Below are 14,077 nucleotides of genomic sequence, written 5' to 3'. Positions count from 1 at the left end.
GGTAAAGAGAAGGCAAAAGTTTAATCTAAGTTTTCAGAAGCAAAATTTGGATATTTCCCTGAGGCAGAGCTGCAGGATTTTCAACCAGGCTGCACACTGCACACACTGTGTGTGTGAACATTAATAGACAGCACATTTATCTTTGACATGTTAATAATTAAGACCTGTCTTTGTTTTAAGCTGCGCTGCCTTTGGCTTCACTTTCTACATCACGATATCAACTAAAGGCTCAACCCAACCCTTCAGCCTTTCAGGTCAAACTGATTTGGGGGTTTTGAGCCATTTTTTGAAGTTAATAGACGAGCGACAGAGCAAACACACAGAGAAAAGCTGCAGCTTCCTGCTCTGAGCTCTGACCATCCTACAGATAAACAACTGAAGGAATATTACAGAATGAAGATTCTCTCAGCTTGTGGGTTAAGAAGAAGTATTATTTTTCTATTATTAAGGGCAAAATGATTAATTGGATTAATCATGATGAATTCATTACTGAAATAAGTTTCAACCAATTTAGTAATCAATTAATGATTAAAGCTGCATGATTTAACTTTTATAAAAATATATATTTTTACATATTCATTGAAACTGTCACTAGGTCATGACAGTATGTTATCAGACAGATGATATGTAGAAAAATGAGCTCCTCTGCCTTCTCCCAATGCCAACTACAAACAACCAATCAGAGCCAGGAGAATGGTCTTAGTGCTGTCAATCATCCTCCATGTGGTGTTGCTCATTCCACACTGCCTTTTGTCCAAACCAGCAATTAGATATTCAGAATTATTGTGGACTTCTGACAGCAAAATAATAGGTTGAAGAAAAAATAAATGAAACCTTGTGTCAAACCCTGTCTGAGCTGAGCTGGTGGTGATTTACAGTTAGATTCTCAGTTTTCTGTTCATGAAATGATTCCCATCTCAAAATTTGGTCTGCTGTTTTAGATATAAGAAATGGAAGAGAACTAGTTAAATTTGTGAGCTTAGTTTAAAACATATGAGTGGTAAACTATGAGGATCAATCCGTTCATGTTAACCTAGGTCACTGATATAGAGCTGGCACAACACAGGTGTTATCACTTTGGTGATGGGTTCTGTACCTGTTTATAAGGTCTTCGTTGTCATCACTCTCCATCTCGTCCTCAATGGCTGCCTGCAGGTCACCTATCCTTTTGAAGGCCAGCTTAAGGTCCGCCTGCAGGCTCTGGTTTGAAGCCTCTAGGCTCTCAATGTCCATCTCCTGTTAACAAGGGAGAGGGACACCTGGTCATGTTAGCTGGTGCTAAGGAGGGCTCCAACCTCAAGAGTCCAGTCTGTAGGACAGGAGTAACGCTGATGACTGGAAGCTGTTCTTCCTTACCAGCTCGTGTTTCTTGTGGCTTGCCTCTGCTTCTTTTTTGGCCAGTTCCCCCATTTCCTCTTTAATGTCTCGGATCTGCCTCTGCAGTCGCTTATTCTGCTCCTTCTCACGATTCTCGCTGCTGATGCGCTGGTCTCGCTCTTCTGTCAGCTTCTCCACATTCTCCTTCAGACGAGCTACAAGATTCTGTACAGAAAGACAAAAAGTTGCAAAATATAATATACACCAACCTAGTTTTCCACATGTCTGGAAGTTGTACAGAACTCAAAATAGGGTAATAAATGAACTCATTGTTCCTGAAGATAATTTTCAGGTTTTAGACACAGTTAAGGGGTAATCTGTTCATCCTTTTGGCCTCCTGGTTTTTCTTTTAAAGTCACTGTGTAAAGTTTTAGGAAAGAGAGCGCTATTGACTCTTTCATGAAGGATTCTAGTCCATTCTTCCATTCTTCTTCTCTGCTGAGATGCTATTGCATTTATCATTAAAGCCGCAGTATGTAACTTTTATAAAAAGAGGTTTTTATATACGTTTGTTGAAACTGTCACTATGTCATGACAGCATGTTATGAGACAATGTGCAGAAAAAAGTTCAGCTCCTCTGCCTTCTCCCAGTGCTAACTGGAAGCAACCAATCAGAACCAGGAGGCGGGTCTTAGCGCTGTCAATCACATTCCATGTTGCTCTGCTCATTCCACACCTGCCTTTTTTCCAAACCAAAAACAATTGTAGTACTTAACAGTAATTCAGAATTATTGTGGGCAATAACTCTGAATTATTGTCCACAATAATTCATCTGATGATAAAAAAAAAAAGATCAGGAGGTCAGTAAAACCACTTCACTACATAAACAGACCTCTGTCGTTAGCTGTGTACATGTACATACTGATGACTACTTTTTCCATCTCATGTCCCACTTTGGCTCCTCACCTCCAGTCGTTTGACCTGCGACTTCTCAAATTCCATCTTGGTTTCCAGTTCTCGGATCTTGGCCTCCTGACGATTGGCTACGGATTTCTCAACCATGGATTGCTCCTGGAACTCCAACTGGCTCTGGAGGACCTGCATCTGATTCAGAGCAGACCCATATCAGTGCTATTAGACCAGAGTGCATTATTAACTTAAATAATATGAAGTCTTTAGTGCTGCACAGACTGTCTTTAAAAATGAGTGAAGCTGGTGTTTTAACCCACAACTCATACATGAGCAACAGCTTCATTTTTTAGCTTAGACACACTGCAGCCACCTGAGTGAAGAACATGTTTATTTCTATGATAGTGCAAATTAGAACTTCGGGCTATAACCTGATTCAGTGCATTTCTCCTCTTATGGTTAATATATAGTGTATATTGTCCCTATTCTAATTAAAGTACATTGTATAATTAACACTTTAATGACCATAAATAAAAACAAATAGCTAATATTTTCATGCATTAGTAATTTTCAGTATGTGATTGGTGAGCACACCTTAGATTCTGGATACTTGCAACAAAACTAAAAGTTTATACTCTGAGGTGTTATTGTTTTCTCTGTATAGAGACTACTCTAACCCCCATCATCAAAGTAACATTGGTCTCCCCCAATGTCACTGTGTGGATGGCTTTGGCTGCTCAACAATAATACAAGTTGGGTGTATCACAGCAAATTTAAGTCATCATCCAGTAACTACATGCACAGTTCAGACGCAGCTTATGGAAATCCTCTGTGAAGAGGTTTCAGTCAGATGCTTACCCATCCCAAAACTAACCTTTTCCTGAACCTCATGTTTCTCCTTGAGGGCCTCCTCCAGCTGAGACTGCAAGTCATTCATCTGAGCCAAGTTCTGAGCCAACTGAACCACAACACAGAGGACAGATGACAATAGTCAGCAAATGAAGTGAGTTTACATCAAATATTTGATGCTTTTTGTTTCAATAAAACTGAACAATCCTGTTAATTACAAAATATAATGCTAAAACCAAATCAGACTTTTTAAACTGTAGTTGGCACTGAAATGTGCTTCAACATGAACTGTATCAAACAAGCAAACCTGGTTAAACATCTAGAGGAGCCAATTAAAAGTTATTTTTTTTCCATTAGCACTGGAGAAACACACTATAATTTGATATTCCTGATTATTTTTAAGTTCTTTCCAGCGGTCTGCCTGGAAGTCACTATCTGACTATTTCTCCTGACATGGTCTCCTGACCTGGGCCACAGCAGCCTTGTGTTTCTTCATCAGTTCGTTGAGGTCCTCCTGATCCTCCTCCATCCGGGACTGCAGGTCGTTCGTCTCTCTCTGAAGACGGCTCTGCTGTTCTTCCAGCTGATTAAGACAAAAAGAAGTAAACTGATCAATGTGGAAACTGTTAGACCAGCATGAGTTTTAAATGAATTCTTAAAACAGCGGGGAAAGATGGGGAAAGAAAATACTCTTGTACTTCCATTATTTTGCTAATGTGTATGTAAAAAATTTATATAGTGTAATATTTTAGCTCTTTGAAAACTAAATTAGATGTTAATGTTAAATAACAAGATAATAATGTCAAATGTTTACAACTGAAAAGCAGATATTGTTTGAGATCTCGAAGGATTTTTCTAAATAATTCCAGGCTGAGTAATGACACGTTTGAGTGTTTTGTGTGTTTAAGCCGTCTTAGTAGTTATAGGATGTCTCCACAGGCTGAGGCTTCTGGAGGACACAATGACCACATGATGACCACTCTGCTAGACTTGTCCTACTCTCCAGTGTTTATGATCTTCTGCGCTTGGTGTGACTCTAATGTGTTGACTCTGTCTGACACAGTTTTATCAGTGTCTGGTATTGTGATAAACCTGTCAGTGATTTTCACCTAAACAGTGCTGGGTCATTTTTATTTTATAACACATGGAAAGTCTTCTAGCTTAGCACTGCTGAATTTTGTGTGCCTGCTCTGTTTATTTGGCTATTTGTAAAGTGCATTGAGACAGCTGTTCTGAGTTGGCACTACATCAATAAAGTGAACTGAAACAAACTGAACTGGTAGAGCTGCTCTACCAAGAGAGAAGCAGAGGGAGTGTTGCTATGGAGAGGGATTCCATCCTGGACCCGATCTTCAATGAATGAAATGAATAAAATAAATTTATGAATGAAAGAATGAAGAAAAGAAACTTGGAATGGCAATGTTAATACTGACACTGGGTTCAAAAAAGAAATACAATATTAAAGGAAGAGTGTAGAAAATAAGCTTTTTCTTTAGAAGAATAAAAGCTGTAGTGACGAGGAGCATTGCAGAGAGTTGTACTAACCATCTGCTTGGCTTTAGAGATCTCCTCCATCTGAACATGCAGGTCTTCTATCTCCACCTCCATGGATTTCCGAGCTTTGACCGCAGCTGCACAGGTGAACTCAGACTCCTCCAGCTGTAACAGAGACAAAACTTAGTGTTTGATGTTAAATACAACTTCAAAATTCAGGTTAGCCATTGAACTGAGTTTTAGCATTTTTTCAGGCAATGTTTATCCAAAGCTTTAGTTATACAGATCATGTGCTTTGGACCAGACAATTCCTTTTTAAAAGGAGGTGCTGGCTAAAGATGCATCTTAAAGTTAGCAGTCTTTGTAATTGTTTTTTTTTGTTTTTTTTAAAGGTGGGAGTCAGAACCTGGTTTTTCAGCTGGGCGATCTCCCTCTTGCTGGGTGCGTTGTTCCTTATGTGGTCCAACATGATCTGGGCATCAGCCAGCAGGGTCTTGGTCCTCTTCAGGTCCTTCTTCAGGCGTTTCTCAGTCTCTATGTCACAGTTTGTCACCTGGGCAGAAAGGAACGATCAGGTTGCTCTTCCTCGTTGCTTTTCTTATTTTTTTATATGGAGCGACTCCCAACCGTTTATCGTCTGTTCATTTGTATAAATTTAGGTAAGTATAAGTTAGAATAATTCACAACCATGCCCGTATTTATGATGCGACCTTATAATAAAGGTGCATCTAGAAAGAAATTTTCTGTAGAAAGTGAAACCTAGAAGAACCTGGACAAACTTTGATTGTGTTCGGTGTTTGAATTGTTTGTTTAAAGCTGATCAGACACTCATCACCATCAGGTGTCCTTACCTTGCTCTGTGCTGACAGAAGCTTCGCCTCCAGCTCTCTCTTCTCCTTCAGCACCTTCTGCTTTTCATCATATTCTTCTTCAAGCTGGACCTCTATTTGCTTCAACTACACAAACACACATGCAAACACTGTAATAAAATACACCTAAACATAACATACATTCTTGTGTCTATATGCGTGACAATGACATTGTATGACATCATGGGGTGGTTTCTGTCTCTCAAACACAAAAAATGTCAGGAAGAAAATTAAACACCAGAAGCACTAAAACCGGAGTGATGTAAAATGTTTCAGAATAATAAGAAATTCTATAAAATGACAGTTTCTACTGGACTGCAGTATGTGCTCCTACAGTTTCTCTCCTTCATTGTACTGAAGCCTCTGAGAGAACTGAGAACAGTGCCCCTACTGTCATACATGAGGTGGTGCTTTTAAGGTGAAACATTAATTCTCCTGACCTTCTTACTGCAGGACTGCCTGATCTCCTCCACCTCATCATCTTTGCTTTCGATCTCCTTAAAATGTGTCTGACGCAAACGTTCCATCTCCATCTCCAGTCGCAGCTTGGCCTGAAACACAGATCAATCATCATACACAAACACATCAGGGTCAGCCTGACCACTCCTAGAGGAAGGACCCCAGCAGGTTTACTCCCAGACTCCCATCATTACATCCCAATACAGAGGAATAAAACCCAGTTTGTTTGCAAGAGTCAAAAAGCTTCTATATGTCATCAGATTATGTTTCATCTGCATAATGACTGAGTTAGCGAGTGTGACATATGCTGTCTGACTACAACTGGCAACATCTGTACCTGCTCCAGCATCTGGATGGTGCCAGCTTGCTCATCCAGCTCCTCTTCCTGGTCCTTGATCTTGGCTTCCATGTCCCGAAGCTGCTTCTTCAGCTAAATCACATGGATGGTCACAAATGATTGCAGGGGAATCACCTGAACAAAGACTGAGCAATTTGACTTAGTCTGTTGCCAAAAACCTTAGCAAGAGATGCTTCATCCTTGGATTCCTGGGAGTTAAGATCCTGCAGCTCTGCTTCAACCTGCTCCAGCTTCAAATTCACTGTACGCAGTTCAAGGTCCTTGTCCTACCAAACACATGCAGCAGTCAGACCACACCGCACATTGAGTGAGAAAGAGGAAGTGAATTGTAAATGTAACACGGGAAGCTTGAGCAAAGCGAAGGAGGAAGTCAGACCAGTTACAAAAACACACGTAAGTGTAAGCCTGCCTTTTGTAGAAGTAACAACATACAGTTTGAAACTTCTACAGGCGCTTTTTATCAACTCAACAAAACGGAAAAGCTTGGACCTTGCTAGCGCCACATTTACCGGTAATAAAGCTTCCTGTTTGTCCCTCACTTCCAGCAGAGATGCGCAGTACTGCTGCTCTCGTCATGAAGGGCCGGCCTAGGGGTCCCTGTTCCAGCTAAGAATAGCAGCACCACTAACAGCAGTATTCGATTGTTGCTATGGTATCACAACAATCTAACTCTGAAGATTATTTAACAAATTTAACAGCATTGATATTCTCAATAAACAAATGTTAAAATTCTAGCTCTATGGTACCCTGCAACTGGTAACTTTTTGTTTTCTCTCAGTAATTTTTCTCTCCAAAGAAGTTACACCTGGTCCGGTGTCCGGTGTCCTGTTTGTACTATTTATACTGTCGCCTTCAGGTCTCTGCTGGAACCTGTACAGGTTTTTATCTCATACAATCCCACCGTGTGATGAGAGGTGTAAGCTGTTAAACTGATGTTTAATTGAAACACCCTTAGCAATATCAATTATGATTAACCCTCATTTACCATTATTGAATGTCCCCACCAATCGCGCAAGCTCCTCAGCTGCTAAAGAAAAACTCCTGGTGAGGCATTAATTCCTAGTTCTTAATCCTCTTAACTAAGAAGGGAATAAATGACAAAAAATATGACATCCTAACAAATACTGCATCCAATCAGTACTTTGTGACTGATATTTGACATACTGATGCTGCAATGGTGATTGATATGATGCACAACTCTAGTGAAACAGTTCAGTTAAAGAAAAACTTTGATTGTAAAGTCAAGCTTTCTGCTGAAGTCTGGACAGATTAGGATAGATATTAGGATTGTGATAGAAACAAGCAATATCTGCTTGTTTCTGTCGCAAGTAGATATTTAGTGGTGAAAAAAAAAGACCAGGGAAAACCCCTAAACCTGATCAAACATTGTGTTAACATAAAGCTTTGGTCTTTGGCAAAAGTTCATCCTAAATATATTAACAATAGCTTAACATCCCTCTGAAAGCACAGGGACACACACCTCCAACTGCTGTCTGAGGCTGAAGGCCTCCCCACTCTGCATGTCCTTCTCCCGGGCCAGCTTCTCCCTCAGGCTCCTCTCCCTCTGCACCTCGTCCTGCGCTGCACTCAGTTCACCATCAAACCTACACACAAGCAGCCTCTTGGTGACGGGAACAGAACACAGACACTATAGCTGACAGCAACTGGGCTAAACTTAGAGGAGCTGTGGGGTCAAACACATTTTACATATGATCTCTGTGGAAAGCTCAGTGACAACAAGTCAACAAGGAAGCCAGAGCTCTACCATTAGGAACAGGAAGATGCTACTAATAATGTGGAGCAGTCTCCTGGCTCACTGGCTAGCAAACTTCTAATGCATGTTTATGAAGAGTGTAGTGTCAAAGTTTGTGTGTGAGGACGGACTTCCTCTGCTTCTTCTCCAGGTCGTGGTTGCGGCTCTGCTGGCCCTCCAGGTGAAGCTTGGTGTCCTGCAGCTCAGCTACCAGCCGCTGATTCTTTTTCTTTAACTGCTGAATGTTTCGCTGAGACTCTTCATTATCAGCCTGCAGGTCACTGATCTGCAAAACACACACGCATGTTTTTATTGCACCAATATCATCATTTTGTATTGATTTCCACTGATTTTAGCAACTGTATTTACGCTTAACCCTAAATGGCTGAAAGGCTTGCAGACTCAGGAACCACTACTGATTGGTCCTGATATTCTGTACAACATCCTGTACTACCTCTTCGTACAATTTAGGAAACTAGAAGACTTACTAAACAATGAAAATAATTCCTTGAATAAGAACAATGTAATCAAGTTTAAAAAATAAAGCAAATCTGCCAGCTGTCAGCCTTCATTCTGCAATTACATTGTGATGTCACCACAGAGAAACATACACAGGAGAAGAAAGCACCAAACCAAAGAGGAAAGCATGAAGGAAAGAGATATTCAACCAAAGTCCACTTCCACTACCTGGTTTTTGTACCTCCAGACCATGTAAGGAATGTAAGGAAAGTTTATCAGACACAGTCTGGTAAGTCACAGCCCAACTAACAGCAATATAGAGCATAGGATCTTCCATATTTAGACTCTAATGTCGACCCATCAGCAACTTGGTGTGTATTGGAGCAGCTGTGTCCACTCACCCTTCTCTCCAGCTGACGCTTGTTCTGATGTTCAACCTCCAGCTTGTCATCAAACTCCTGCTGAAGTCTTTTCTTGGTGAACTCGATCTCCCTGATGGCTCGCTCATACTTTAACCTCCACTCTCCTCCTGTTTCAGAAACACAATCACAGACTGTTTCATATGCTGCACCATGTTCTGTATCAAACACAATATTTGTTTGCTTACCTACTAAGAGACTAAAATGTAAAGTCTATGATTAAACTAGGTGTGTAAAGCTGCAGTGTGTAACTTTTACAGAAAATATACTGATACAATATGAGACAGAATCTGTGGAAAAAAAGTTCTTTCTCCGCTCTTAGCACATTTAGCAGCGAGTACATGAGAATGATTATCAGCGTTAAGAACAGCGTTTCTCAACCTTTTTTGGGCCAGCGCCCCCCTAGCCGTTATCCAGGTCCCTCACCGCCCCCCAACAAAGAATTTGTAGGCTACTTTGCACTGACCATTATTTTATCRTTAATATTACTATCACTATTGTAGATGTTTTGATTTTTATGCTTGTTTCTGTATTTATCATCAAAAATAATTTCCCAGAGAACAAAAAAGCCATGGGAATAGAAATTATTTTCACAGGCGTCTATGAAAAATTTAATGAACATTCAACTTAAAATCGGAAGGAATAACAGCAGCCAATCAGAGTGGAAAAAATATTCTTGTTCTGTGCCATTTTCTATTTGTTAAATATTCCACAAAATGACCAGATAAAAGATGAACAACATGCCAGTTTAAACCTTGATCTATTTGTAAAACGATTGACAGCTCTGTGCTGCCTTCAGGAGAATGGGACATCAGAGTATCATCTATAAAACTTCACCCACATGGCATTTATTGTGCAAACCACAGCTGTCATTGGACAAACAAAAGTTCCAGGTCCTTTTAATGCCATACAAATATGAGACAGAAACATGGATTATATCTTTATATAGACTTGTCTATTGATTTATAGATTAATAGTTTTACTGGATAGAAATTACAAAGAACAAATCTGGTTCTTAATMAAATCCTAATGAGTCAAATTGAAAGTGTCATGGAGTCATCAGCCTCATGACATTAACACTGACATGAAAAATAMTATTGAAGAAATAAATATATCAAATMTAATTAAAAACATAAATAAGTGATCAGTTCTTTACTGTTATGGTCTGCAAGATATATTTATTCTCAGTATTAGATGTGGTCTCAACAAACCCATGGCATTTCAACAATATTATTTTACCTTCTATCTGGAAATAGTGTCTATTTATTCTTGCCATACAGTCTCTGTATTAATTATTGCTCGAAAGGTCTTGCCATACCAGTTTATTCTTTAGTTTCTCAGTTTTACTTTAGTTTTACTTTAGTTTCTCAGTTTATTCTTGCATTTTGTTCTTCATTCATTTCCATTTAGTTTCCTTTGATTAGTATTATCCTCTCTTGGTTTATTGCTATGTCCACTTTAGTTTCTTTCCTGTTGTTAGATTTATTTTATTGTTTATTGACGCTCACCATCAGTAATCTTCACTCATCACCTGCTGCGCCGCCTAATTATCATGTGTTTCACACAGTGGTGGGAAGTAACGAAGTACAAGGACTTCGTTACTGTACTTAAGTACAATTTTCGTGTATCTGTACTTTACTTAAGTAGATTTAATAATGGGTACTTTCTACTTTTACTYCACTACATTTTACAGTAAGTATCTGTACTTTCTACTTCACTAGATTTCTACAAAAGTGTCGCGTTACTCGTTACATCCAAGTCGCGTTGAGCTTTTTTTCCGTTAAAATGTGAAGTTCAGGGATTTAAGGTGGCGCCGTAAAATCCAAGCAATAACGTGACTTAGTGTCTGTTGTCACCCATCAGCTCCACCTTTACTCGCACGCGGAGCTCTAACACATGCGCAGTGGTTTCCTCTGAGAGTCAGTAATATAATAGCGCTGCACAAGTCATAAGATATAGCGACATGTAAAATCAGCAGCGCTTCGCTTTCACAGACNTTACTGTGTTCCTCTGGCAGCTAAAAACATCTATTAGATGTCATTTATTGACAGTGCAATAATTATTCTTAACCAAACTAAATAATATTTACCTATAGCGTAAAGTATTTTACGCTATAGGGGGAGAGCGTCGCTCCTTCACCCTGACGATCCTTCCCTCGGGAGGTTGGGTGGTGGGGGGCGCCGATCTATGTTTTCGCATCCACCTGAATAAAGTGTAGTTGCGCCACTGGCAAGAACAGTGTGAAAAGGAATGGGGGGGTTAAACCCACATCCTATCTTCACAGTAGGATGCAAATTCAGAAACAAAGAAGGGGGACACAGAAACTAAATTAACACGTAGACAGGTTTACAGCTCAGAAGTATCCCAGGAAAATCTAAGTCACCATCTGTAAAAACATGCTTGAGATTAAGGAAAGATTTAATTGTCTCCACAGTTTTAACAAATTTGAACACTAAACCTCTAAATAGAAAAACAACTAGTAACATAAAATTACAAATGTAAGAATGATAACATAATAATTCTAACAGGTGGATGGTGTCTTTAAAATCCCTTGTCCTGGAGCAGAACTCAATACATTATAATAATTTAAAACAATTAAAGAAATACAAAATTTATATATTATGACAATTAAGTACAAATATTCATATAAACAATTATAAAAGTATCAATAAATTAAATTAAAAATAATTTTTATATATTTTCCAACTCCATTGAAATTTGTCCCTAGTTTTTGTCAACACCGTCAGACATAAAAAGAATGTAAAAAAAATCAGGCATTATTTGGGGGCATCAGAACTTCTGAGGACCCCGTGACCACTTCCTTTCTCTTCCATTGCTAAGAGGGCTAGTTAGCTCTGGTTAGCTTATGTTATTCTTTAGTTTTTTTCTTCTGTTTTATTCCTAAGTTGCTCGTCACAACCATGATGTGTCAACACCATAACTGACAATTTACAAAGCTTTGATGAAATTTTGTGCTTAATTTTGGTATATTAGAAAAGATTTCATGGACCTGATGAGCTACAATATGGCCTCCTTCAGAATAACATCATATAAATTGAGGTAGTTTGGTATTTCGTCAACTCCGTCAGATGTCAACTCCATCGGTTTTTGTGACTCTTTCAGTGAGTGTTGATAAATCTCACTTAAATGCGCAATTAATTCATTTTAATGTATTTTACATAAATTGCATTGCTTCACATGTACTAAGTTTTTCTTTTTACTCACTAGTTTGTCACCACCTTCAGTTCTGTGTCAACTCCGTCAGATGGACTTTTTGTTTTTTTGTTTCAAATAATATTTTTTTTTGTTTCTTGAGAAACATTTGTCTGTAAAAATGAGCAAAAATATCACTAATAGGGTATTTTAAAAATTATTTTATATTTATTTCGTCAGATGGTGATGACAAAGTTTTGGGTCAGGTCGATTAAAAATGTAATTTTTAAAAAAATGTTGCAACTGGGAGCCTCATCCAAAGAGGGGCTCTCTGGAGAGCCCCTCTCATCTTAGCATCTTTACATTTCCAAAACATTATTTGTCATATTTGCATACAAAGGTTGAGAAATAATTAAAAAAAATGTTTGGAAAAATTAAAACCCATTTTGTCCCTATTCTCAAGAATCACTGGTTTATATCCTGTGGTATGTTGGACTACAGCTCCTCCTGCTGTTGTGCAGGTTCATACTGCAAATATTTTTGGGGGGATTTTTTTAGTCAGCAGACTAATGTATTTTCTTTGAATTACAGAAAAATCCCTCTGTTCAAAGTAAAATATATCAAGAATTTTTTTATTTTATTTAGGCCTTTTCTGAAAGTTTATTGTACAAAATGTGGGAAGCTCTATGTGATCCATGCAGAGAATCTCCCAAAATGTTGAGCATGTAGTTACACTGTGGAGGCTCAGCCATCTCTCTCTCCTGTTAGCCTCGGTCTTTAGTTGTTGTCTTTGTTGTGACATGGATCGAATTTACTTATTTTTTTTACTTCTGATTCCTCTCCTTTAGGTCATGGCTTCAAGTTCAGCCCAGTCATTGGTAAGCTCCTGTGTGAGCTCAGCCTGGGAGAAGTGCCCTCCTTTGACCTTTCATCTTTCAAAATCAGGCGTTTCCAGTCACAGATGAAATCAGCTATGTAGGATCGAGTCTGGATTAATGAAGCCTTCCTCCAACTCTTTCATTCAGTTTACATGATGTCACCAGTTTTAGAGCTCCTAAAGACGAGATGTGTTTAACAGCCAGCCATTTACACTACATGAATTTTCTGATTTACTTTTCTTACTTTGTTTAGTGACTTCACTATCTAAAGTTTAAACCTTACTAACCACCTGAAGAGGATCTTATTACAAAGCAAAAACACTTTCAGTCAAATAATTTCACAAGTGAAGTTGTTTTTCTCTTCCGATTACTTTAAAATTTTGTGACATTCAGACCTTTCCATTTTTAGTCTGACTTGATATACGAGAATAATATTGTATCTGAATAAAACTTCTTCCAAGAGTAACGGTTGATGTAGATCCTCAGTAATTTCATGTGTGTCAACAGAAAGATTTTCTCATTTTACTTTTTACATGCAAGACATACCAGCTGTTCTCAGAGCTTCCTCTTGGTAACGAGCTGCTGGAGCTTTCCTTTTCTCCCAGGAGACATTTTCCTGTCTGAGTTGCCATTCATTATTTTTATGTGTGAAAATAATCAATGAGGAAGACTCTTTAGAAAGCTGACAGCAATAACTCGCTGAGTCAGAAAAAGCCAACATCAAAGGCGCTTCAATAACTAGAATTTATTTACAATATTGCAAAGATAAAATTAACAAGTGGTCAGTTTTTCAGTGAAGAAAAGAAACGAGTTTTCCAAAGCTAAAATGAATCATACATGTTTTGTATATAAATACAGTGAAGAAGGGGTTAGCCAAAAAAAAAGAAGAGGTGCATGTCAGTAAAAATACGTTCACTTTTGTGTCGATATCAGATATACTACGAAAGCTTCCAAAAATCGCATATTGTAAAATTCCACCCAAAGCTCTCTGACAGACGACATGCACTCGCCTTTGACCGGACCCAAAACGACTCTCACACTGGAACTCATTACCACACATCAAGTAACTGAACACATGTTCAGATTTCAGAATAGATTTTCTTGTTGCTCAAATTAAAATGAGCAAAATGTGACACAGTAAAGCAACTCCACCAAACGGC

At 38.7% G+C, this 14,077-nt stretch overlaps 1 protein-coding gene across 1 annotated transcript in view; it reads left to right on the top strand.

Moving 5' to 3' along the window:
• Window positions 1–13,383, top strand: part of pipox (pipecolic acid oxidase) — a 39,302-nt gene extending 25,919 nt beyond the window's left edge. The window contains exon 8 of the mRNA XM_008425189.2: window positions 12,888–13,383. Coding sequence (XP_008423411.1) covers window positions 12,888–13,018 — 131 coding nt within the window. The 3' untranslated portion in view covers window positions 13,019–13,383. The remainder of the gene's footprint in view (window positions 1–12,887) is intronic.
• Window positions 13,384–14,077: the final 694 nt, after the last annotated feature.

The sequence above is a fragment of the Poecilia reticulata genome, linkage group LG13 (assembly GCF_000633615.1).
Source record: "Poecilia reticulata strain Guanapo linkage group LG13, Guppy_female_1.0+MT, whole genome shotgun sequence".
Lineage (NCBI taxonomy): Eukaryota > Metazoa > Chordata > Actinopteri > Cyprinodontiformes > Poeciliidae > Poecilia > Poecilia reticulata.
This window is presented reverse-complemented; position numbering and strand designations above follow the sequence as displayed.